At 42.5% G+C, this 25,004-nt stretch overlaps 2 protein-coding genes across 17 annotated transcripts in view; one reads left to right on the top strand and one right to left on the bottom strand.

The window, feature by feature from the left end:
* The first annotated feature begins 148 nt into the window (after window positions 1-148).
* COX14 (cytochrome c oxidase assembly factor COX14) lies at window positions 149-24,684 on the top strand. 13 transcript variants are annotated; one of them, XR_011566565.1, is made up of 5 exons: window positions 1,996-2,170; window positions 5,591-5,750; window positions 5,963-11,877; window positions 21,129-21,292; window positions 24,496-24,684. XR_011566565.1 is itself a non-coding variant. In XM_019960607.2 (4 exons), exon 4 carries the CDS (start codon window positions 5,971-5,973, stop codon window positions 6,142-6,144), a length of 174 nt encoding a protein of 57 aa, XP_019816166.1. In that variant the 5' UTR covers window positions 2,013-2,170; window positions 2,679-2,773; window positions 5,822-5,859; window positions 5,963-5,970; the 3' UTR covers window positions 6,145-6,371. The 13 variants fall into 13 exon arrangements, 10 of the variants coding, with proteins under 10 accessions (XP_019816168.1, XP_019816166.1, XP_070645236.1 ...); XR_011566564.1 differs by lacking the exon at window positions 5,591-5,750 and adding an exon at window positions 2,650-2,773; XR_011566563.1 differs by lacking the exon at window positions 5,591-5,750.
* CERS5 (ceramide synthase 5) overlaps window positions 23,083-25,004 on the bottom strand; it is a 29,835-nt gene continuing 27,913 nt past the window's right edge. For 3 of the 4 annotated variants that reach the window (XM_019960593.2, XM_019960596.2, XM_070789131.1), the window contains exon 10: window positions 23,083-23,995. In XM_019960593.2, coding sequence (XP_019816152.1) covers window positions 23,846-23,995 — 150 coding nt within the window. In that variant the 3' untranslated portion in view covers window positions 23,083-23,845. The remainder of the gene's footprint in view (window positions 23,996-25,004) is intronic. The other variant, XM_019960594.2, reaches the window with a different exon arrangement.

Genomic DNA, 25,004 nt, shown 5'->3' with positions numbered 1-25,004 from the left:
GCCTTCTAGCTTCTCCTAGCAACATCTGCGTCCTCAGAAAGCTCTGGTCATCTCCCCTTTCCCCCTCCCCCAGGCTGCCCTGGCACCAGGGTTGCTGCCACGCTGGCATCTCTGGCCATGGGGCTTGTCATTCTCCCTCGGGACTTCCCGGTCCCTAGTTCTTTGCCAGCTTCTCCCTACCATGCGTGACCTTTCCAAGCCTCTCTCACCCTCCCCGCCAGTACCCTCTTTGGGGAGCAGGAACTTAATCTGCTGACAGAGCTACACCTTTTCATAGCAAACTCAGATCACCCTGCTCCCTTTGACCTTTGTAACTGCCCTGCCTCCCTTCTTGGGAGCTCTAGTGGGGGGAGGTGTCAGCTGGGTCCCTCCTGCTGCTGTCTCCCCAAGACATCTTGGATCCTTACCTCCTCCTAAACCCTATACCCAATTCTCAGCTACCCCTAGAACAGCCAGAGCAGCTAATCAGCACCTGTACTTGGAGGCCAAAGGGCCAAAGAGTGGGTAAGGGAGGACGAGCAGGTCCCCATCTTGGTGGTCCTGACACTCCAAGGTCAGCTCTCCTTTGTCACCGGAAGGCCTTCTCATGCAGTATTGACTTCCCTAGCACCTCAGGAGCTGGGAAATTCATGGAGGAGGAAAAACAGTCAAACCACACTACCCCCTGGGGTGAGAGGAGGAAGGAGAGGTCTGTGCTTGGCAGTGGCCTTGCTCCAGGCTGGAATGAGGCAGCAGGGGAATGTCACAGGTCAGCAGTTTGAGCCCCTGGCTATAAATAGAGCCCAAGGGCTCCTGTCACGTCCAGCAGAGGGTCTCAGCTTCCTGTGTGGCAGTGCCTGGCACACTGGCTCTGGCCAGCATTAAGTTAATCTTCCCTTACTCCTGGACAAACCAGGCAGGTGCTTGAGAAGAGGAGTCACCCTCACCAGTGAAGGGCAGAGCTTCCTGGGTCAGGCAGTGAGGCTGGGCCCAGGTCTGGTGCTGACTGGATCCAGAAACTGCCTCTCTAGGAGGTCAAAGTCAGGGCAAAATGACAGCTCCTTCCCTAGGCTGCAGCTGCGACCCTCTTGGAGAGTCAGAAACCTTTGCTTATTTTTGTTCACCATTAACTGAATCTGAGGCTTCTGAATCAGGCCTATTTGCCTATCCAAAAACCGATTTGGTTTTTCCAGAAACAAGTTGGGGAAGGACACTTAACTGCACGTGGCGGTGCATGTGCAGTGTGCATCACTACATGCGTATGTTTGCAATCATGCCACGGGAAAAAGGAAAAAAGAAATCTTTCCTCGATTGTCCTAGCCACTCCCGGCCCCTTGCTGGGGTGCCCACGCAGTCCCGCTTTCCCCAAGTGGCATCCCCCCCAATCCTTTCCAGGCGCTTTGGGGCTATATCACGCCGCCTGCAAGCGGGGAGGTCACATATGGGACAGAAACATTACGGAAATGCGACCTTTGCGCCCACTCCGTGCCCATGGCTACACCGGCCGCAGTCCTGGGCGGCCCAAGCCTCGCGGTGCGGGTCGGATTCCTACCTGAGCTGGGCTTAAGGGCCGGCGGCGGGGAAGAGGGCAGCTCCAATCTGTAGGGGGCGCACAGTCCCCTTCAGAGGGCTGACTCCGAGAGAACCTACCTAGCTACCGGAGACGTCACTGTGCCACAGGCTGAGGATTGGCTGGTTTCCTCAGAGTTGGAGAGAAAGATCGCCTTTTCTCTCGTGACTGATTATCCTAAAAGTTCTGGTTACAGAACTTGGGTCGCCAAAGACCTTTTTTCAGTGAAGAATGACTACAACCCCCAGAAATCAACAGGCCTCTCCGAGAGGAAGACTCGTCTGAGGATGCGTACTAAAGGCGCCTGACCCGGAAGTCGGAAGTTCAAAGGCGGCAACCAATCAGAGCTGCCACCGGCGCGGGCTCCCGCCTTCATGGGCGGGTTTATGCTGCGTCCGACGCGCAGGGCTCTACCCTCGTCGGGAGCCAAATTCTAGAGGGTAAGCGGGGCGAGGGGGCGGGAGAAAGGGTGGTGTTCGGCACCAATAGCGCCTCAGCATTCAGTGTTGTTCCTGGGCCACTCTTCTTACTCGTTCTGGTCCCGGGTGCCGCTTCCGTCTACGCTCTGAGGTCGCGCAGGCTGGAGGCCTCGGTCGGACGGTAGGGAGCGGCAGCATCCAGGTACGCCCTGAATCAGGCCGGAGCCCGGGCCTCCGGTGTGCTGAGGCGCTCCCGCTGGGGCCGGCCTTTGCTTACCGCATCCTCGCATGCCCAGTCTTCGGTGTCCTTGAGGTTTACCGCGTATCGTGCGCTGCTTCCAGCCCAGCATCCTCCTCGAGGCCGTAGGTTTCTGTCAGGCCTTGACTCCACCAAGCGTTTTGTCCTCCACGCTCTGACTCTAGTAACTCTGACCCTTTCTCATCTTGTAGTCCGCTGTGCCCTGAAATGCAGCTTTCCCGGGCACCCGTTCCTGTTTATCGATTAACTGGCTCCACTCCTTTGCTGCTTTCAATTCCTGGGATATCTCTCCCTCCCTCTTCACTGACGTAAATCCTCGCAATCCTTCTAACGACTGCTGCCCGCCCGTCTCCATCTTTCTGCTAACTTTTCTTGAGCCCTCGCTTTGTCACTGAAGTCTCAAAATGCCTCTTTTTTTCTAGTCACTGCTGTCTTCTACTTTGTCTAACAGAATTTGGGATGCACAGCTTATCCGCATCAAACCATAAACTCCTTTGGGACAGAAGCCACCTTCTCTGCAGCCTTCATACATAGCCCGAGTGAAAGGTAGATAAGTGAGTAGTAAATCTAAGCTAAGGTGCATGGACCCATTTGAGGAAATGAGTTTTCCAGAGGAGAGAGATCTGAGCTTTGAGGTTCTCCCGTGTTCAGGGGGCAGAAAAAGAAAAAAGAGCCACAATTTGAAAACGTTTTTATAGATTACACCCTTGTGTCATTTTTCATTATGGTTCTTGTTTTCTTTTTGTTGTTATTCTGAAACCAGTCTAACCCCATAACAGACCCTTGAGCTTTATTGAGAAACCCGATGCCCCATAGATGAGAAGGTTCTCCTGCTAACCTCAAAAATTTTCATTTTCAAGGTTAATCCTTCTACTTGGACTTCTAATTTCCTCTTTTTCTGGGCCATCCTAGATCTTATTCCATCCCACCCACCTCACTCAGTTTAGCCACCAGTTTCTTCTTTTCTTCTCTGGGAGTTGGTGATGGACAGGGAAGGCTGGCATGCAGCAGTCTGTGGGGTCGCAAAGAGTAGGATCCGACTGAGTGACTGAATTGAACTTCTTCTCTGAAAACATTCAAATCTCCTTATCAGTAAGCAAAACAAAACTAGAATTTACTTGACCTTGTGTTATTCTTATCATTGCCATTCCCTTAACCAGCAAATCACAACATCGGTTCTTATCTTTGGGGTGAAAGGGGGTTATGATCCTTCTAATCATCTGTTTCTATCCTAGAAAAATGCATAGACATGTTGGGGTTCATGGGCCTTTTTCCTTCTGGCCCAGTATACCCGAAAGATAAAGCATACCTCTGTTAGTGGCAGTAACTTGATAGAGCAGTGATTTTCAACCATTGTCACGGTTAAATGAAAGAGCATTCCACGTGTTTCTGGAATTTGCTACCTGTTTTCCTTCCCTAATTGTTTTCTTTCTTCAAACTGGTGTTCCCTTGACTTCACTCTCTTTGGTTTTATCCTCTAATTTGGTATCACTTGTTATTTCCATATGTATCTGTAGCCTAGCCTCTTTCCCAGGATTTGTTCCATATTTGTATATCCACGTGTCTGGCAGACATCATCATGTGAATTTTGCGTTAAGCATCTTAACTTGAACGTGTCCAATTCATGATCTTGGCTGACGCTTCCTGCCTCCACCACCATCCCCATACACACATATAGACACACCTGTTTCTTCTCTTTTAACGGTATCCCACTCCATAAAGTTTCCTCAGTTGTTAACTTGCAGATACATCAACCTTGCCCTAGCCCATCCAATTAATAAGCCTTGTTCTACTTCCAGAATAATTTCTTCATCTGTGTTCTCCTTTACTACTGCCCTGCTTTAGCTCAGGGTCTGAAGAGTTTTTGTTAATTTGAAAATAGAAATCTCAAGTTGGATTAGACAGGAGAAGAGATTCTAGAAAATTTTCATCAGTAGATCTTCTATCACTCTTCTAGGCAAGATCTACCATCCTATTTCCAGCCTTCTTCCTCCAGCTCTGAGAAGAGGTGGTTAGTGTCTGGCCAGGATAATGGGGGATAGGATGAGAAAGAATAAGTTTGGAGTTTGAAGGCTGCCAACTGGGAGCTTATTACCTTAGTGTCCTGCTGTGTGTGTGTGTGTGTGTGTGTGTGTGTGTATGTGTGTATCTGTCTATCTCACAGCTTAGAGGCCTTTCAAACTTCAAATAACCTGTGTGTGTGTGTGTGTGTGTGTGTGTGTTTCTGTCTCACAGCTTAGAGGCCTTTCAAACTTCAAATAACCTGTGTGTGTGTGTGTGTGTGTGTGTGTGTGTGTGTGTGTGTGTTTCTGTCTCACAGCTTAGAGGCCTTTCAAACTTCAAATAACCTGAAAACATCCCTTTCTTATCTTGCCCCTGTGCCATTTGGTTTTCTTCCTCTGACATTATTTAATGTTACTTTCAATAGCCACTTGGAATTATGATTCAAGGAAGCTGTGCCTCAGCTCAGCATTGGGATCCACCCTCAAGGACTGGCTCAAAGGCAGTATTCAACTCATGGGACTTACTTTGGAAAGTAATTAGACATCTTACCCTACTCGAGATCCCCTCAACCAGCTAATTCTGAACTTCTCTTCTTTCAAATTCTTTACTTTTAAGAAACCTATTCTCACTAACTGCAGTCAGAGTTTTAATTCTCTCAGCAGAGTCCCAGATTGAGGAACATTTTGTTCAAGATGAGAGATTCTTTCTCTTGTTCCCTAGCTCAGACTATCCAGGGAACACAAATTAGAAGTAATTTATCTGAAGCACATGTGAGTTAACATTTGCTGGGGCCTCAGTAAGTTTGTTTTTAGCCCTTGGGATAGGTTCTTGGTTTTATGTTTGAAACTTAGAATTAATGCTGTAGAAGGTTATGTCTAATTGAAACAATATAAACATACTATTGGCACTACTTCAAGGATACTATGGCTTTAACAGATGCTTGAAGACCAACCTGGGAATCTGAGCCATAAATAAGATGATTTTATGGGAAAACAAATTGGATATTGCCCAGAAGGCTCCTATGACAGAATAATATACTGCTAATATTTAATCTCTGGCTATTTCCATTAATTCCTTTCTGGCCAGAAAAACTGATGTGTGCCTAAAGTAATACACCAATTAAGAACATTTCTAGGTGGTCCATACCAGTCGCTTCATTCCATAAACATGGAGGGTCAAGTGTTAGCTGTGATGTCATTCATATACACCTGGTTTGAGCTATGTTTCTGTACCTTGTATGCAGACTTTGTTTGCCCTTTTGAATCTTAAGAGTTCCCAACAATATCTTCCAGTATGTGCTGTGCTTAATTGCTCAGTCGTGTCCTACTCTTTTTGACCCCATGGACTGTAACCCGTCAGGCTCCTCTGTCCATGGGGATTCTCCAGGCAAGGATATTGGAGTGGATTGTCATGCCCTCCTCCGTGGGATCTTCCCAACCCAAGGATTGAACCCAGGTCTCCCACATTGCAGGCAGATTCTTTACCAGCTGAGCCACCAGGGAAGCCCAAGAATACTGGAGTGAGTAGCCTATCCCTTCCCCAGGGGATCTTCCCAACCCAGGAATTGAACTGGGGTCTCCTGCATTGCAGGTGGATTCTTTACCAGCTGAGCTACCAAACTTTGCCATGTGAGTAGCAGCTATTCAGAATACAGTGCAGCCAGATAAGCAGGGGAGGGGGCTGGGCAGATGAGGCCTTATCCTTGGGTCTAAATCCAGTCTGTCTTTATAGGGGACAACATGCCAACTGCCAAGCAACTAGCTGACATTGGCTACAAGACCTTCTCCACCTCCATGATGCTCCTCACTGTGTACGGGGGTTACCTCTGCAGTGTCCGAGCCTACCACTATTTCCAGCGGCGCAGCTCCCGGCGCCAGGCTGCAGAAGAACAGAAGACCTCAGGAGCCCTATAGAACTGGGGGGCTTTTTTCCTTGAGCAGAGAGGCCTGAGGCATGCTGTGGAAAGACTGCACCTGCAATCGTTTCTGAGTCAAGAGGACCAGGGCCTTACTGGCTTTCAAACTCTGCTCTGTGGAAAATGCCCATGTTTTCTGTGGTGCAGCCAGTTTGGAGAGGCTATCAAATCAAAACAGGAATGGGAGGGTGAGGCACACCTATAGACATTAAATACTTTGCCATATCTGTGTCTTGGTGCTTTTGTTTACTTGAATAGGGTGTGGACCACAGAGGTGGGACCTTGACTACCCATTTTCTAGTCACGGATTAGAGTTCCATATCTTGGGCTCTGCCTATTAACTAGTTCTAGGAATAGTAATCTCAACTCTCATGATCTCAATGAAAAGACTGCCCCAGCACCTGTATAAATCCCCTGAGAAGACTCTGTAAAGACCAAAGCTCTTTTTCGGTCAGGGGCCATTTCTGGACCAGTTATTATGTCCAAGTAATGGGGTTCTGTGGTCAGCATGGCCACACGTGTCAAGGGAGGCAGAGGCTCTTGTTTAGTAGCTGTATCAAAATTGCATGAAGTAGAAGAGGGATAGTTCTTAAAAAATGTGAAGGACTTCTGGGCAGCCTATAGTAATGCAGTCTATCTCCTTAGGGACAGTGGGTATAAGCATCAGGTTCGGTTTCTCTTCTTGCAAAGAGGATATGAAAGAACAGCATTTGAGGTAAAACCCAACTATGAAGAGAGACTTACCATTTCATTTTGAGCTTTGAGACTTGCTTGTTCATGTCATTCTCGGTAATTGCCCAAATAACCCCCATTATTTGACACCTGTCCTCTCTTTGCTCTCGTGTACACACTGCTCTGACTTTTGTCTCTCTGTTCCTAAACCTATCACCTGAAAGCCCTGTTCCAGGATTTAGAAACTCAGCTTTCCTTTATCCTCAACCCTTTTCCTCTCATCCTTTCTGGACATGCTAATGAAGGACTTCACTGCCTTCTCAGCTCCCCAATGCCACTTCCAATAAAAGTAGTCCTTTCTGAGGAGCTTTCTTACATTCTCATTTTCACTGTTTTAAGACTTGAAGACTTTAGCTCTGTGGATTCCTTCTCTTTTCTTCCCATCTGTTCCTTTTTGGCCGAATCGGCTTCCCTGTCCAGCCTGTACCCAGAGCCAATCCTCTTAATAGCGCCCCTGCCTCCAGCCTTACCCTTAGCCCCAGACCTTGTTCCCTTAGTTATCTAATTCACCCTCTTCCTCCTCCTCAGTAGATACGCGTGCTTCAGTGGTAGTTCCTAATTTAAAAGACTGGTTTGAAGTTGAATGAGAGATTTCATATTAAGTTTAATACTCTGGTACATGACAAGAAGTGTCACCTATTCAAACCTGCTGCTGCCCTCCACACCTGCATCTTCCAGGCTTACCTTTTGAGCTTCAGATAACAACCAGCTGCTTGCTATATCCACTTGAATCTCTTACATAACATGTCTACAACTAAGCATTTCTTCGTATCGCCAGGACCTACTCGTGTTTTTTCCCCCTTATTTTCAACTATCATCTAAGTCAGGAATATAGGGGTTTTATTACATTATTCCCTGTATCCTACTGCCAACCAAGTAATTGTCTTACTAATTTTTACCATTTAAACATCCATTTGGTCAGTTCTACCCTTGTCATTTCTTGCTTACACTTTTGCAGATTTTTAGTTCATAGTTCCAATCTTTACCTCATCAGATTTGCTGCATTGTTATCTGATAATTAGATCTATATTGGCAACAAAGGGAGATCATGGCATTCTCCTGCTTCAGATCTCTTTGAAGCTCAACCATAGACATCAGGTTAAGAATCGCTGACTCGGGTACTTCCCTGGTGGTCCAGTGGCTAAGACGCCACGTTCCCAATGCAGAGGGCCCAGGTTCCATCCCTGGTCAGGGAACTAGATCCCTTATGCTACAACTAAAGATCCCACATACTGCAACAGAGATTGAAGATCTTGCATGCCACAACTGAGACCCATCACAGCCAAGTGAGTTAAAGAAGCCCTCACCTATATGGTCAAGTCCAAACTCCTTAGTATGGTGCATCCTCAGGTCCTTCAGATTTGACCCACCTTTACGTTCCTACCTCACCCTTTAGGTTCTCGTAACATCAAACCCCTTGTGTGGTTGCACGTTGTTTCTTGTCTCCATGCTTGTTCATGCTTTCTCTTTAAATGGAACCTCCTTTCCATCTTACAGTATCCTTTTTCCAAAAAGGTTTCTCTGACCCTTTACCCTCCCATGCTGGGCCAAATATCTATAGAATACACCACCTTTTCTCTTAAAAAAAAATCTTTAAAAGCACAGAGAGCTAAGACAATTTTGAAAAGAAAGAAGATGGGTTGGGGCTACCAGATACCAAGACACTATAGAAAGCTAATAGTAATTAAGTGTTGTGGTATTAGTACAGGAGCAGACAAACAGACCAATGGCATAGAAAAATAAACTCAGACACAGATCTATCTATCTATCTATCTATCTATATATACACACACACACACACATATATATATATGAGAAATTGAATATGAGAAGATATATCACAAACCCACGAGGAAACCCATAGTCTCTGTTGTTATGGATACATAAGTGGTTGTAAAGTATAAAAAATGGATTGTAAGGACAACAGTAGTCATTATATTGGGGGTGAGGTAATGTGGAACAGGGTAGAGGCTGAAGGAGGCCTTAGATGGAAACTGTTTCCTCTGTTCACAAAACTTTGAACACCAGATACGTTTTTCCCACACCAATCAATGTTCCAACTCACCAGACACTGTCCTTAGTTCAATTCTGCCACTAAGTTACCTGGAGTTAACACAGACACCACAGGTTAAGGGCCTCAATCCCAGAAGACTACCCCCAACTTGAGATATCATTCACAAGTAGTGGGTCTCCAGATTACCCACTTTTGCCTGACAGCTATAGATCCATTCCCATGACTCCTGCTCAGGCTTGACAGTTTGCTGCTGCTGCTGCTGCTAAGTCGCTTCAGTCGTGTCCGACTTTGTGCGACCCCATAGACGGCAGCCCACCAGGCTCCCCCGTCCCTGGGATTCTCCAGGCAAGAACACTGGAGTGGGTTGCCATTTCCTTCTCCAATGTGTGAAAGTAAAAAGTGAAAGTGAAGTCGCTCAGTCGTGCCTGACTCTTGGCGACCCCATGGACTGCAGCCCACCAGGCTCCTCCATCCATGGGATTTTCCAGGCAAGAGTACTGGAGTGGGGTGCCATTGCCTTCTCCGGACAGTTTGCTATGATGGCTTATATAACTGAACTCGGAGAAACTATTATTACCAGTTTATTATAAAAGATACCAGTCAGGAACAGCTAAATGGGAGAGATGCCTAGGGCACAACACGCTATCAGCACCTCAGTATGTTAAATCCAGGAGCTCTCTGAACCCCACTGTTAAAAGAGTTTTAATGGAGGTTCCATTATATAGGCATGATTGAATCATTAGTCATCTGATGATTAACTCAGTCTCTAGCAGCTCTCCCCTCCCAGGAGATCAAAAGAGTAGGGCTGAAAGTTCAAGCCTTCTAATCTGTCTTGTCTGTTTCCTCTGGCAACCAGCTTCCATCCTGAAATGATTTAGGGGCTCACCACGAGTACTCACTAGCAAATCAAGACACATCACTCTGCAGATTCCCAAAGGTCTTAGAGGCTCTGTGCCAAGAACCTGGGACTAAGACCAAATATATATTATATCATATCACAGGGCTATTAATTTTTTCTTTTACAAATAAGATTTGAAGTAAGACAAAATGTTAGCGGTATTGATTCTGGGGATTGGAAATATGAGAGCATGTAACATTACGCTTTTCTCTTTTTATTCCAGTTTCTCAAAGAGTTGAGGGGAGAAAAATACTTTTGATAGCTTCCTATTATTTACTGCAGAGGTTCTCAGCAGAAGTGGCACTCCCCCCCTCAAACACACACACACGACAAAGGTGAAAGTGTTTGATTGTCGCAATGACTGGGAAAAGGTGAAAGTGTTTGATTGTCGCAATGACTGGGAAAAGGTGAAAGTGTTTGATTGTCACAATGACTGGGAAAAGGTGAAAGTGATTGTCGCAATGACTGGGAAAAGGTGAAAGTGTTTGTCGAAATGACTGGGAAAAGGTGAAAGTGATTGTTGCAATGACTGGGAAAAGGTGAAAGTGTTTGATTGTTGCAATGACTGGGAAAAGGTGAAAGTGTTTGATTGTTGCAATGACTGGGAAAAGGTGAAAGTGTTTGATTGTCACAATGACTGGGAAGCATCTCTGGCATTTGGTAGGTGGAGGCCAAGGTTGCTAGACTTCTTACAGTGCCTGGGATAGTCTTGCACAACAAACTGTCCCAAGTCCTACACAGCTATCAAATGTCCTCATAAATATTTAAGTGAAAAAACAATTTATAATTAGCTGAGAATATAACCTCCCACAAAGTATTTTTGGTACAGTTTTTGGTATACTCTGAATTCTCTAGGTATGCAACTACTGTAGAAATGAAGGAGAGACTGTACAGTATTTGCTTTATTTAGAACTTTTGTTCACCATTTAAAAAAACCATTTCACTGATGGCAGAGTCTGTTCCTGGCATTTGGCTCTCTGACAAAACACAATAGTATCAGTCTCCATTTGTAGCCCTTATATTCATGGTGCATGTACAAAAGTGCAAGCATCGGAGTGCTAGTATAACTATGCCCAATATTTATGTATGGAAATAATTTTATTACAAATTCTTTTCAAAAAGTATCCTTTATATTACCATAGGATATTGTGCTGATTTTTAAAAATTCCATGTGCTAAGTTAAATGTTAATTGCATTTAAGGCTAGTAAAATGAGTGTTAACAAATATTTGTTTTACAAAGTAGATGGTTTAGAAATAATCCATTCATATTTGGTTGACATTTGCTATGGTACTGGGTGATGGTTGAATTTGTTTCAACTTGGCTAGGCTGGGGTGCCTAGTTGTTTTGTGAAACATCAATCTGGATGTTGTCATGAAGGTATTTTTTAGATGTAATTAAACTCCAACTTGGAGTAAAGCACATTGTCCTCCATAATCTGGATGGGCCTCACCCAATCAGCTGAGGCCCTAAGATCAAGGACAGAGTTCCTAAAGAAGGAATTCTGCATCAAGTCTGTAGGATATAAACCCTACCTGAATTTCCAGCCTGTGGATCTTACCTCACTCAATCAGCTCAGGCTCTAGAAGCAAAGACAGAGTTCTTAAAGAAGGAATTCTGCATCAAGTCTGTAGGATATAAACCCCACTTGAGTTTCCAGCCTGTGGATCTTAGACTGTAACATCAACTTTCACCTGTATTTTCAGCCTGCTGGCCTGCTCTACAGATCTCAAGGATTACCAGTCCCTACAGTTGTATTAGCAATTCCTTGAAATAAATCTTACTCTCACTCTTATTCTCTCTAATGTATTAGTTTTGTTTCTCTGGAGAATTCTAATAGAGTACCAATATATAGTATGCCAATATTTATCTGTCCAGTCTTATTTCCTGCCTAGGTTCAGTCCTCTCCTACCTCATTTTCACTTGGAGTACCTACTGTCTTTTCAAATACAGCTTGTCAAAACCTAAATTCAAGCAATTGTTTGGTATTTACTACCCTGCACCTGAGGTCAGGGGCGGTGGCCGAGAGGAGCTAACCCGAGCCCGAGGTCAGGGGCGGTGGCTGAGAGGAGCAACCCCATGTCCAAGGTAAGAAGCAGCAGTTGCGCTTTGCTGGAGCAGCCTTGAAGAGATACCTCACGTCCAAGGTAGGAGAAACCCAAGTAAGATGGTAGGTATTGCGAGAGGGCATCAGAGGGCAGACACAGTGAAACCATAATCACAGAAAACTAGTAAATCTGATCACACGGATCACAGCCTTGTCTAACTCAATGAAACTAAGCCATGCCGTGTGGGGCCACCCAAGATGGGTGGGTCATGGTGGAGAGGTCTGACAGAATGTGGTCCACTGGAGAAGGGAATGGCAAACCACTTCAGTATTCTTGCCTTGAGAACCCCATGAACTTGCAGCCATGAAATTAAAAGATGCTTACTCCTTGGAAGGAAAGTTATGACCAAACTAGATAGCATATTAAAAAGCAGAGACATGACTTTGCCAACAAAGGTCCATCTAGTCAAGACTATGGTTTTTTCAGTGGTCATGTATGGATGTGAGAGTTGGACTGTGAAGAAAGCTGAGTGCCAAAGAATTGATGCTTTTGAACTGTGGTGTTGGAGAAGACTCTTGAGAGTCCCTTGGACTGCAAGGAGATCCAACCAGTCCATTCTGAAGGAGATCAGCCCTGGGATTTCTTTGGAAGGACTGATACTAAAGCTGAAACTCCACCTCATGTGAAGAGTTGACTCATTGGAAAAGACTCTGATGCTGGGAGGGTTTGGGGGCAGGAGGAGAAGGAGACGACAGAGGATGAGATGGCTGGATGGCATTACTGGCTGGATGGCATTACCGACTCAATGGACATGAGTTTGAGTGAACGCCGGGAGCTGGTGATAGACAGGGAGGCCTGGCGTGCTGCAATTCATGGGGTGACAAAGAGTTGGATACAACTGAGTGACTGAACTGAACTAAACTGAGCATGAACTGTATGTATTTAATGAAAAAGAATTAAAAATATAGACTTATGTGCTGTCAAATTAAGATGAAGGAATATAATTAAGTTCATTGGTTATTACACTAAGTATCAATGGACTGGATTCTCTCATTAAAAGACAAAATCTAATAGATTTGGGCTAAAAAGGCAAATCCAAAATATATATAGTTTCCAATACACATACTCACTAATACAGAGAAGTTGAAAATAGATGGGTAAGACGTATCAGACAAATGCAAACCAATGTAAAGCAATAGTGGTAATATTAAGAAAAGTTAAAAAACACTAAATGGAATAAATAGATCATTTGGTAATATAAAAAGACAAATTATGGAGAAGGGTGGTTATCATAAATTTGTCTGCAACTAAGAAACTAAAGGAAAAATTCTTAGGAATTTTTAGGAAAATTTCTTAGGAAAAATTCTTAGGAATAGAGAGAGAACAGGATAAAAATACAATTATAGTGAGAGTCTGTATTATACTTTGTTCAGGACTGAACACCACTAGAGGAATAAAAACATTAGAAATGAATAATACAGACAACAAGCCTGATACACAAGTATGTGTATTTATAATAAATATAGAATAGATCATTTTCTGTATCTATAGAATACTTATAAACACTGATTATTTAACTACTCAAAAAATTTTAAAACAAACTTAAAAGTAGAAATTTTACAGATAGTATTCTCTGATCACATCCAATAAAATTATAAATAAATGATAACCTCAACTACTTGGAAATGAAATATTCCTGGGAAACCTTCAAATCAAAGGGAAAAAACAAAACTGAAGATTTTTACCTTCTTTAAAAGCAATAAAACAATATTTCATACAAAACTTCAGGATACAGCCCAAGGTCATGTCAGGAAACATGCCCTTAAATGCCTGTGCAAGGTAATGGGCTTTAAAAATAGAGACAAAAGCCACTGGCTACTGGGTCAAGGTCAGATTCCCTGTCATGACATTTAAGACCTCTTTTACACTCCCAAGCAACCAGCCCTTTCACAGCACTTTTAATATTTAAATAATACAAGGAAATCTTTTGTTAATGAATGGCAATACAAGTTTGTATACTCTTTTCCTATCAAAAAAAATTTTTAAGTGTCTATATCTTCTTACCTAGTTATTTCTGTGCTAGGACTCTAGCCACACAACTGTACGATATATTCATTCAAAGGTCTTATCTGCAGTATTATGTTAATAGTAAAGAAAAACTTAAATAAGTTCAGGAATTAGTTAACAGATAATGGTATACTCATAAAATGGAATGTTATCAGTCAAAACCAGCAGAATATGTATGGTATGATCTCTCATTTTTGTTTTAAAAGAAACACATTTGTATACATTTGGTTATCTGATAAGTGGTCCCAGAAGACTATATACCAAACTGTTAATAATGATTAGGGTGAATGGAGAGGTCAGGTACTTAATTAGTTGCATTTTTTACAATGAACATATCTGATTTTTATAATAAAAATATTTTTTGAGTTATATGAAAGCTGAGGGAACTTAGAAATAACACTTATATACTTATTTCTCAGTTTTAACTGACTTGAACATATTGCCAGACTTGCTTCAACAGGTTTTTTGTTTTGAAAAAAGTGTTCATTTGTATCATATCTACTAGTTTTTAAGTTTCTTAAGGTACATGAATATATCCTCAATGTAACATATTTTCAAATATAGACAAATAATTGTCCCTCCGCCCCCTACCCAACACCCTTCCTATTTCCCTACTCAGAAATTACCTGTGTTAACAGTTTGGTATGTTCCTATTACCATTTTCAATGTGTTTACATGTACATAAAGAAATATATGTTGATTGAATTATCTTTTATCTGGTCTCTTCAACTATTCAGAGGCCAAAGCCTCAGGAGAGAAGGACTAATGGGCAGACCTTGGGACCCCACAGCTCTCCCCACTCTGTGTTAGGATCAGCTTTGGTAGCAGAGCCACAGCTTGTCCTGGGAACCCTACTGTAGGGAGAGAACAGCCATACTACTAGCAGCCACAAGGAATACATCCACACCTGTGCGAGCCACAATTCCTTACAATAAATTATTACTAGCAAAGAAAGTCATGTTATTGCTAGAAAGTTTCATATTGTTTCCCAAACATCTTTCACAGAAGCCAGTTGAGTGAAGGTTGATTCCTAATCTACTATAGGCCTAGGGCTTATGGCTAAACTCTTCCTGATGAGGCCTGCCTTACAAGAGACCTTACTGAGCTAAAAGGAAAAACAGAATTGTATGCTGATGGCTGGGGTGAAGGTGGTACAGATAACCTTACTATGTATAGACCTAAGCCAATTCGTAGGCCCCCTTTTAAAAAAGCCATTTCCTTTACCTCTTTAAGGTCAGCACCTAAATCCTAGGATAACCCTTCTACAAGAGGAGTTTTAGAAAACTCCTCTTGCTACTTAAAACTTTGTGCCTCCCATGATCTACCAGCTAAAATTTAACTCTAGCCTGATGCCGGGAGCCGGCGAGAGACATTCCGCTCGTGACAAAGGTCATGAGGAAGGAGGCTCGGCATACGCAAAGGCGGGATCGAGCCTCGGGAGTCTCCCCGGATATTCTCGAGTATCTTCCCCCAAAAAACCAGAGTCTGCCTACTTTATTGCTTTGTGCTCTCACCTCTGACTTTACTGGGGGCTGTCCCCTACCACCATCTCGCTCTCTCTGTCAAAGAGTTAACTTACAGCTCCAATTAATAAAGTTCCTGGGCAATTAGGAGTGTTTAAATCCAAACCCCTCAGATGGCTCTCTAACTCGCCTGACAAGTTTACCCGGACTCCTGCAGCTATGCATACGATTGTTTACAGTCTCCCAGCCTCCAGAGGCACGGGAAGCTTAAGATATTCAAATAGCTTAGAGCCTCTCAGAGAGTTAGAAACTGTCAGAATAAGACTAGTAAAGGATTTCATTGATGAGTCAATGTTTGTTGCCAAGTTTTCACATCCCCTGAATTGTATCCTTGAATATGTATTAATTAATAGTTGGTATATAGAAAAAATAAGTAGTGGCCTTGGTGTTAGTAACTTTAGACCCTTAAGGTAATAAATTCTTTCCTTTGTTGTAAACCCATTACACATCCGACCTATAGGAATGCAATTTTATCTTCGGAAGATGGTGCCAAACCTTAAAATAATTACTCTTAGAGAAAATAAGTCTTTGTTGATAAGTCCTTGTCAAGAGTCATAAAATGTTAATAGGCCTTCTGGCCAGAAGATGATGTAAATCACCTAAACCATTTGTATACGATAAATTTGCAGGAAAGAAACCCTGGTTTTTGATAAGAATCAAAGACTGCTGACTTTGCATCCCCTATTATCCTCTATGTGTAACTTAGGGTATATAAGCCCCTGTTGAAAATAAAGCTACGGGCCTTGCTCACCAATGCTTGGTCTCCCCATGTCATTCTTCCCTTTAACTTCCAGCTGAGTCTCCATCTGGAGCGCGGAACCCACCACGCTTACTGATTATGCCTGGGCTTCTAAGACCCACTCGAGAAGGTGTCTAGGGTGAGGCACCTTCCGCTATTCGAGAGGGCGCCTGCGGCCTACGTAAGTGGTGCAAACTTCTTGTCTTGAAGTTTTATTGATCTCCCCCGTAAACCAAACTACTCAGCCTCTTTTCTCCACTGAATTTTCCTACTGAGCTATCCTCATTCTATTATTCTTTATATCTCTAATTAGCATATAAATAGTCGCCTAGGCCGTCTCTCCTTCGAATACCCTGGATCAGCTGGGGCTGGTCCCCGGCAGCCTGATAGTCAAGGTTCTTCACAATCTGGTCCTAAGCCACCTTCTTATTCTCATCTCTTGCTACTTTGGTCCAACTCCAACAGATTATAGAGTTCCCTGAAAATGCCACATACTTGTTTTTACATTGGAAAAACTTTTAAAAATTATGAATTATTCCAAACTTATTGAAGACCACCAAAAATAAAATTTCATATGAAATGCATACTCTCCCTCCATAAAGATAGGCAGTATCCATCCTTGTATGTTTCTGTATGTATGTTTCTATATTTAGGGTATTTCTACAGAAATACCCTAAATATATTTTTGGGTTAAACAAGTAATGTAACTTTGCATCAGATGGGACATATATATATATATATTTTTTTTTTTTGCAGCTTGCCTTTTCACTCAACATTATGCTTTTGATATTTATCCTTTGCAAAGGTTAATTTTACGTGTTGAGTTGGCCATAGAACACCCAGCCAGTTGGTTAGAGTATTCCTGGTGCATCTTAGAGGGTGTTTCTGGATGACATAGATATTTGAGTCTGTAGACTGAATAAAGCAACTGCCCTCCCCATTGTGGTTGGATCTTATCCAATCCATTGACAGCCTAAATAGAAAAGGTAAAGTAAGCTCATACAAGGCTTCCCTGGTGGCTCAGTGGTCAAGAATCTGCCTTCCAGTGCAGGAGACACAGGTTTGATCCCCAGTCCGGGAAGATCCACTGCGGAAGGAAATGGCAATTCACTCCCTATTCTTGCCTGGAGAATCCCATGGACAGAGGAGTTTGGCAGGCTACAGTCCATGGGGTCACAGAGTCAGACACAACTTAGCAACTGAACAACAACAAGCTCATACAACTGAACATAAAAAAACAACCCAATGGACAGAAGACCTGAATAGACATTTTTCCAAAGAAGATACACAGATGCCCAAAAGGCACATGATGCTCAACACTGCTAATCATCAGGGAAATGCAAATCAAAACTACAAAGAGATATTACCTCACACCTATCAGAATGGCTACTCTCAAAAAGACCACAAATAAATGCTGGCAAGGATGTGGAGAAAAGGGAACCCCAGCACATTGTTGGTGGGAATGTAAACTGGTGCAGCTACAGTATTGGAGGTTCCTCAATAAACTAAAAATGGAACTACCATATGATCCAGTGATTCCACTCTTCGGTATAAACCAGAGGAAAATGAAAACACTAATTTGAAAAGACAATATGCACCGCAATGTTCATAGCATTATTTGTAATAGGCAAGATATGGAAGCAATCAATGTGTCCATCAACAGATGAATAGATAAAGATGTATTATACACACATACACACAAAAAATGGACTACTACTCAGCCAAAGAGAAGAATGAAAATTTGCCATTTGCAACAGCACAGATGGACTTGGAGGGTATTATGCTTAGTGAAATAAGACAGATTCTATGTTATCACTTATATGTGGAATCTTTTAAAAATATATATATGTCAAACTATTATAAATCAATAACTTTAATTTTTTTAATTAAAAAATATTTGACTGACCAGGTCTTAGTTACAGCATGTGGGATCTTCGATCTTTAGTTGTGGCATATGGGATCTAGTTCCCTGACCAGGGATCAAACCCAGGTCCCCTGCATTGAGAGTGCCGAGTCTTGGCCACTGGATCACCAGGGCAGTCCCTTTAATTTTTCTTAAAAGGTAGAGTAAGAGGGCAGTCTTTCTACTTGACTGTCTTTGAGCTGGAACATTTGTCTTCCCCTGCCTATGGACTTGGACTGCAGCTTTCACCACCGGTTTTCCTAGTTTTCAGGCTTTTGGACTCAGATTGGAACTATACCATAAACTATAGCCTTCTTGGATCTCTAGCTTGCTGACTATAGATCCTGAGATTTCTCAGACTCCAAATCCACATGAAACAATTCCCTGTAACATATTTTAAAATTCATACATAAATATATATGTGTCCTACTGGTTTGGACTACACATCCATATTAACAGGAAAATTTAGCTCATGTTGTATAATATTCCAATTACATGAGTAGATTAATTTATTCCATTTCTCTAGTAGAAAGATCACTGATCTTTTTCCACTTTTCCCCCACTTATAAACAGCAATGCGATTAATTTCCTTGTTCTAGTTTCTACAAAAGATAGCTTTACTAGTTATTAAGTTGCTTTTCCAAAAGTTATGTCAATGTTACTCACACTGGCAACATTTCCTCATTCTGTTGGTGTAAAGTGGATTCTATTCATTTTACATATCATTGATTTATAGTAAGGTTGATCACCTTTTTATTGATTATCCATTGGCATATTCACTCTCTAGGAATTACCTATTCATATCCTTTGTTCCCTCCCCTCTCTCCTTTTCTTCCTATTGGGTTGTCCTTGTCATTTCTTTAATTATATACACTCTGGATACAAGTATGTGCTTGTATACTTATATGTGCTTATATGTGCTGCAGACTTGAGATAATCTTTTGGAACTTTTCTGTTTGGTGGGGGGTGTTGGTGGTAGTGTATTAGTAAGAACTCCAGCATTGTCTGCATTATTATGTACAGGTCTTCCCAAAACAGGCCCAGAGATAATTAATCTGAGATCAATTTTCCTTCAAGTTCTTACCTGGGGATGGGGTTGGGGGTTGTGATGTTTCCCAGACCACAAAGGAAGTATGCATTTAGGTTCTCAAATTCACATGAAGTATGGGCCCAGAATTTGAGAATATTCTCAAGAGCATCCTGACCTCACAAGCCCAAGCATTCAAACATCTTTGCTTTCTCCTTTTGCCAACTGCGTGTATTTTTCTTTGCTTTCTCCTTTTGCTGTGGCTTTAACTCGAGGTCTCAGTTCAGCTTCCTGCATGGGGCCACAGTCTTATCTCTTGTCAGCATTAAAACCCAAGTCTTTATTCCTTCAGTAACTGCATCAGGTGTTTTGGCTTCTGCTCTAGTTTTCAACTGCTTTGCATCTTTTGTGTCACTTTCTAGAAGCTCATTAAAGGGAAAAAAAGAAAAAAACCCACCTCATTTACCCACCATTTCTAGATGTTTGTCTCAAGTTATTTCATATCAACCAGAACTGATATCTTTCATATACTCCCATCTCTCCTAAACGTAATACCTTCCTATTCCTGTTTTCCTGGCAAAGTTCTACTCATCTTTAATGGTCCAGCTCCACTTTCAAGTTTTCTCCCACCTTGCCAAGAACAATTTAGAACAGTTGCTATCACATTGTATCTTTTTTTTTTTTTTCCTTTCCTTACTGGTGTCTGAGCTCTCTGAAAGTAGAAACCAGATCTTGTTCATCTTTGTGTCTCTAGCTTCTCTGCCACAGTGCCTATCATCAAGTAGGCACTTGATAAATATTTAATTGAAGTGAAATTATCTTCCTGCAGACATACTGGATCTAAAGTCTGAAGAACTTGGTTTAAAATAAGCATACTACCACCCACTAACTACACTCATGATTGTTTTTAGGACTGTGAAAGCTCATGATATGTAAGAGGCAATCTGTTTGTGTTTTTTGAACAACTTCTGAGACTGTTTTGTCACTGTGGCAAATTGAATTTTTCAAAGGTGAATGCAACCATTCTCCATGCTCTTTTAAAAAAAATTTTTGTCTGCACTGGGTCTTCATTTTTTGGCACGTGGGCTTTCTCTAGTTGTGGTGTGCAAGGGGCCGGAACATGAGCTCAGAGGAAGTGGGCTCAGTAGTTATGGCACTTGGGCTCTTTAATTGTGGCACATGGGCTTAGCTGACCCGCAGCATGTGGGATGTTAGGTCCCCAACCAGGGATTGAACCCACATTCTCTGTATTAGAAGATGCATTTTTAACCACTGGCCCACCAGGGAAGTCCTCTCCCATGCTCTTCTGCAGTGACTTCACCAATCCTTTACCAAGAGGTAGAATCTACCTCAGCACTCCCTGGTATCTAGGTGGTCCCTGTGACTGCTTCAATCAGTAGGATACAGTGGAAATAATGTGTGCCAGTTCCAGTCAACATTCTTTATTTTTGGCCACACTGCAAGGCTGTGGGATCTTAATTCCCCACCAGGGATTGAACCGGGGCCACCACAGTGAAAGCACCAAGTTCTAACCATTGAACCGCCAGAGAATTCCCTCAATCAACACTAACTGGCCTAGTGACGTCTGCTTCCTGCATTATGCTATGCAACCTTTTGAGCAAAGCTCAAGGCATGGAAAGATATGTTTAGGTGTATTAGTTGACAGCCCCGACAGTTCCTAGGGAATGGCCAGCATTAACTTCTAGCCAGACTATTAATCATCTTTGACATCCAGCTCAGTTGAGTTTCTAAACTACTCCATTCCCAGCTGCCATCTCACTGTAACCATATGAGGTATTTCTAACTGGGCTCATTCATCCAATCAAACCATGAGAAATAAACTGTTGTTTTACACCATTATATTTTAGGTGGACATAGTGAAAGTCACTCAGTTGTGTCTGACTCTTTGTGACCCAACGGACTATACAGTCCATGGAATTCTCCAGGCCAGAATACTGGAGTGGGTAGCCTTTCCCTTCTCCAGGGAGGTCTTCCCAATCCAGGGATCAAACTCAGATTTCTCGCATTGCAGGTGGATTCTTTACCAGCCCCAAGGGAAGCCATAAGTGAAGCCCAAGAATACTGGAGTGGGTAGCCTATCCCTTCTCCAGCAGATCTTCCCGACCCAGGAATTGAACCAGGGTTTCCTGCACTGCAGGCGGATTGTTTACCAACTGAGCTATCAGGGAATACCAGGTATGTCTTCCCCATTTATAGCAGCTTCCCACTTAGGGTCAAGGTACAATTCAAACACTCATTTATAGAATGCAGATAATAATCCCTACTTTTACAAAGTGTTCTGAAGTTCGCTTTTTGATGTTGTGAGATCATCTTCAAAGCAGTTAAGCACTATACAAACGTGTTATCTTTTCAGTAAATAATAACGTTAAAACTTCATGTGGGATCTAGTTCCCTGACCAGGGATCGAACCCACACGCCCTATAGCGGAAATGTGGAGTTTAATGGCTGGACCTCCAGGGGTCTCTCAAATTCTTTTATATTCAACAGTGGAGAGGTAATGCCTTGCTTCTCTTATAAATATTCCTAGTTCTCAGGTAGGGATGATGTGTTTGCATCTAACCTGCTCTCAGGCATGAAACCTTCCAAGGCCATCTGTAAATCTGGCCTCATGACAGTTCTGCCATCCCAGTTAACACTATTGTCTTCCAGTTCTGTATTCAAACCCTCTAGCACTCTCTCACTTCCCTCCAATTCCAACTCTGTGCTCAGAACAAGCCTTGTTCCTATAACCGACTCTAATCTCAATTCAGTCATCCAAAGTTAACTCTCATCAGTTTATGCCTCTGGCTAGATGTTTCTCCAACAACTATTCTTCCTTACATAAAGTCTTGAGAAGTGTTACAGTATAGTGATTAAGAATAGAGACTCTGAGTTTGATTCTTTACTGGGTGTTTGAATTTAGCAAAGCTAGCCTATTTTGCTGTATTTTAATCCTCTGTAAAGTGCTCAATACCATACCTGGTATGTAATAAAGAGCTATGTGTTAACTGTTATTATTTTAATTATACCACGTGTCAGATTAACTGGGCCAACTAATTCAATCGTATTTACAAAGCAATTGTTCCAACTTCAAAAGGCATACATATCTTGTCTGACTTTCCAAAGTATTTTCATATTTCACAATTACTATTCAACAATATGGTAAGTTGAGGAATTAAATGTAAGACCTTAGTCTTTTAGTCTTCCTGACTAGTTCTGACTAAATAACTACGTAAAATTTTTTAGAACTTAATTTGCCCTTGTGCTATATATATATAGTAAGTCTTTTTAAAATCCAGCCACTCAGTAAGGTAAATTTAGTAGGGTCAGTATCCCAGTAATGTCAATGAACATCAAATGAGTATCTGATTCTTAGAATAATAACCTACAATAACCTATTTCTTTCCATTTTTATCTGTCTCCTTAACAATGAAGCATTCCATATGTCTTAATGTACACAAGAACATCTGGAAATATTTTGATAATCTGAATATTCACTGAATGGAAAATATTCTAAGAGATAAATACTACTATTGGTAATTTTGCCTAAACCTCAACTACAGAAAAATCTAGATTAGGAAAATTGTTTCTCCATGGGCTAGAAGAGAAACCAGAATTAAAACAGAAAACACTGGTTTAGACTCACTTATCTCCATCTTAAGATATTAACTGGCAGTCTCTATACTCAATAAAATGGGACATACAGGAAATACTCAGGTATCTTAGCTCTTCAACCAGTCTTTGCTGCTTTGGCAATATACATGCTTTTATTTGCTCAGTATTTTTTCTTATGATCACTACACATGTTTATTTTTTGTTAAAATATAAAGCCTTAAAATGAAGGTGCTCTCTCTCTAGCATATATGCACAGAAAGGAAAAACTTGGGTGTCCAATGGCCTCTAGAATCAGACCTGAAAAAGTTATTAATCAGACTATGGATTCAGGGAACTGGGGATAGAGTCACTAAAGAGGTTGAGACAGCAGATGAGGGTTGAAGCACTTTTAATCACAGAAGAGTAAACAATAATATAAACCGTTAACAGCTCACCCAGTAGCTGTTGTCCTCCAGCCCTCAGATCACCCACTCCTCCCACCCGCCACCCCCACTTCCTGCGTACCATTGAATAAAGAGCAGGGTATCAGCAGCTGTCCCTGTCACTACCAGGTGGCAGGAAGGGGATCTAGCTAGGGGCCGCAGCAATCCTGGCCACCCATTTCATGGTTGTCTGTTTGCATACAACTTCATGGGAAATATTCCAGCTCCAAAGAAGAAACAGTGCAGAAACGTGGAGCTAAATTCAGCTGCTCCATTCAGATGGTCAGGGCTCAAGAGCCATGGGCAACCAGGGAGGGGACACTCTGGAAACAGCATAATTCAAGATGCAGCCAAATCTGGGACTGAGGTGGGTTCAGAGGAGACCAGGCAAGGCCTAATGGCCCTAGTCCAGAAATGTGCCCCAACCTAGGCAACAAGACTCACGCATATGCACAAATGCACATGCACAGGCGCGCACACACACACACGCACGTGCACACACAGAGCAAATAACATTACTGAAAGAACCTGGAGGCTATTAAATACGAAATGGCAGAGTTTTTTTTAAAAGTGAAAATATTTGCTTCTTGATTCTCCTCAGTGCCCTGCACACCCCCTAGACCCAGGAATGTAGATGTGGGGAGGCCCAAGAGGAGTAGGTTGCCAGTGGCCCTGCAAGTCCGTCTATGCTGAAGTCCCCATACCAACCACCTTACTCTTCAGCCCAGTAGCTGCCTCCCATGTGACCATTCACCCGATTGGCACCATTGCTGGAGCTGCGGCCACAGGGACCTTTTGTGCTGGTGGTTATATCTTCTTCCTCTGAGCTGCTCTCCACATCACTGCGATCATCCTTAGACACCTGGGAGGGATGGGGCCAAAGGTAGGAAAGGTAAGGACAGAACTCTTCTAGAATCATAAGACAGAGCCCACAGAGCCCATGTTTGGGCACGGTTTCCAATCTGGCCTACTTTCTGGTGGCACCTGACTCAAAATACTATCGGGACCATAGAGACTTATGAGTACCTGCCTGCTTTCTGTGTTTCTCTCTCATCATCCCTAATTCTGTTCTCAATGAAGTAAGTAGCCGTCTTGGTAGAGGAGTTTACCTTCCAGGACCAGCCTAAAAGAGCTAAAAACATTCACATACCCTTTCTCTTCTACCTCAAAAAGAGAAAAGGCCAGCACAACAATACAGGGCTGTCGTCATCACTTCCACTGTAGTTTTGGTGATCTAGAGTTTTGCTATATCCCCAAAGTTGATCCACAATTGGGTCTTTTTAGGTGTTCTACTCTTCCTGGGCCCAAATATTAACATCCAATGCACTTGTTTCTTCAATGTTTTCCTTTTTCTCCTAACAGGATTACCTCTCTAGTATCCTGAAGATACACAACATGGTAAAAAGAAAAGCAGACTGGCAGTCAGCAAGACAAGAATCCCAGTCCCAATCATGCTATTCCCTATGAATCTTCACCTTTCAAACTCAGCTTTTTATTCTGTATTTTCAAATGAAGGATTTGGATTAAAGCAGTGTTTTCTGATCTAAACTATCCTGCATACCAAGCAAAGTATTTCAAATTTTCTACCATGGACCATAAAAGTAAAAAGGAAAGACACCCAGTGAGACCTATGTCAGGCTTTTGCCCTCCAGAACTGAAGGATAATAAACGTGTGCTTTTTTTTTTTCTAAGTAAATAACAGAAGGAGGTGATAAGGAAACAATACAACAATTGCTGTTACCAGAGGGTGGGGTACTTGCTTTGGGTTAGCTCTAAGATTCTATGGCTTATTATAGATATTGACCTCTGAACCTCGTGAACTCTGATCACGAGTTGATTATCTGATCGTCAGGAAATTTCCACCAGAGGGC

This window comes from Bos indicus, chromosome 5 (assembly GCF_029378745.1).
Source record: "Bos indicus isolate NIAB-ARS_2022 breed Sahiwal x Tharparkar chromosome 5, NIAB-ARS_B.indTharparkar_mat_pri_1.0, whole genome shotgun sequence".
Taxonomy (NCBI): domain Eukaryota; kingdom Metazoa; phylum Chordata; class Mammalia; order Artiodactyla; family Bovidae; genus Bos; species Bos indicus.
The sequence above is the reverse complement of the archived record's forward strand: the minus strand, read 5'-3'. Positions and strand labels throughout refer to the sequence as shown.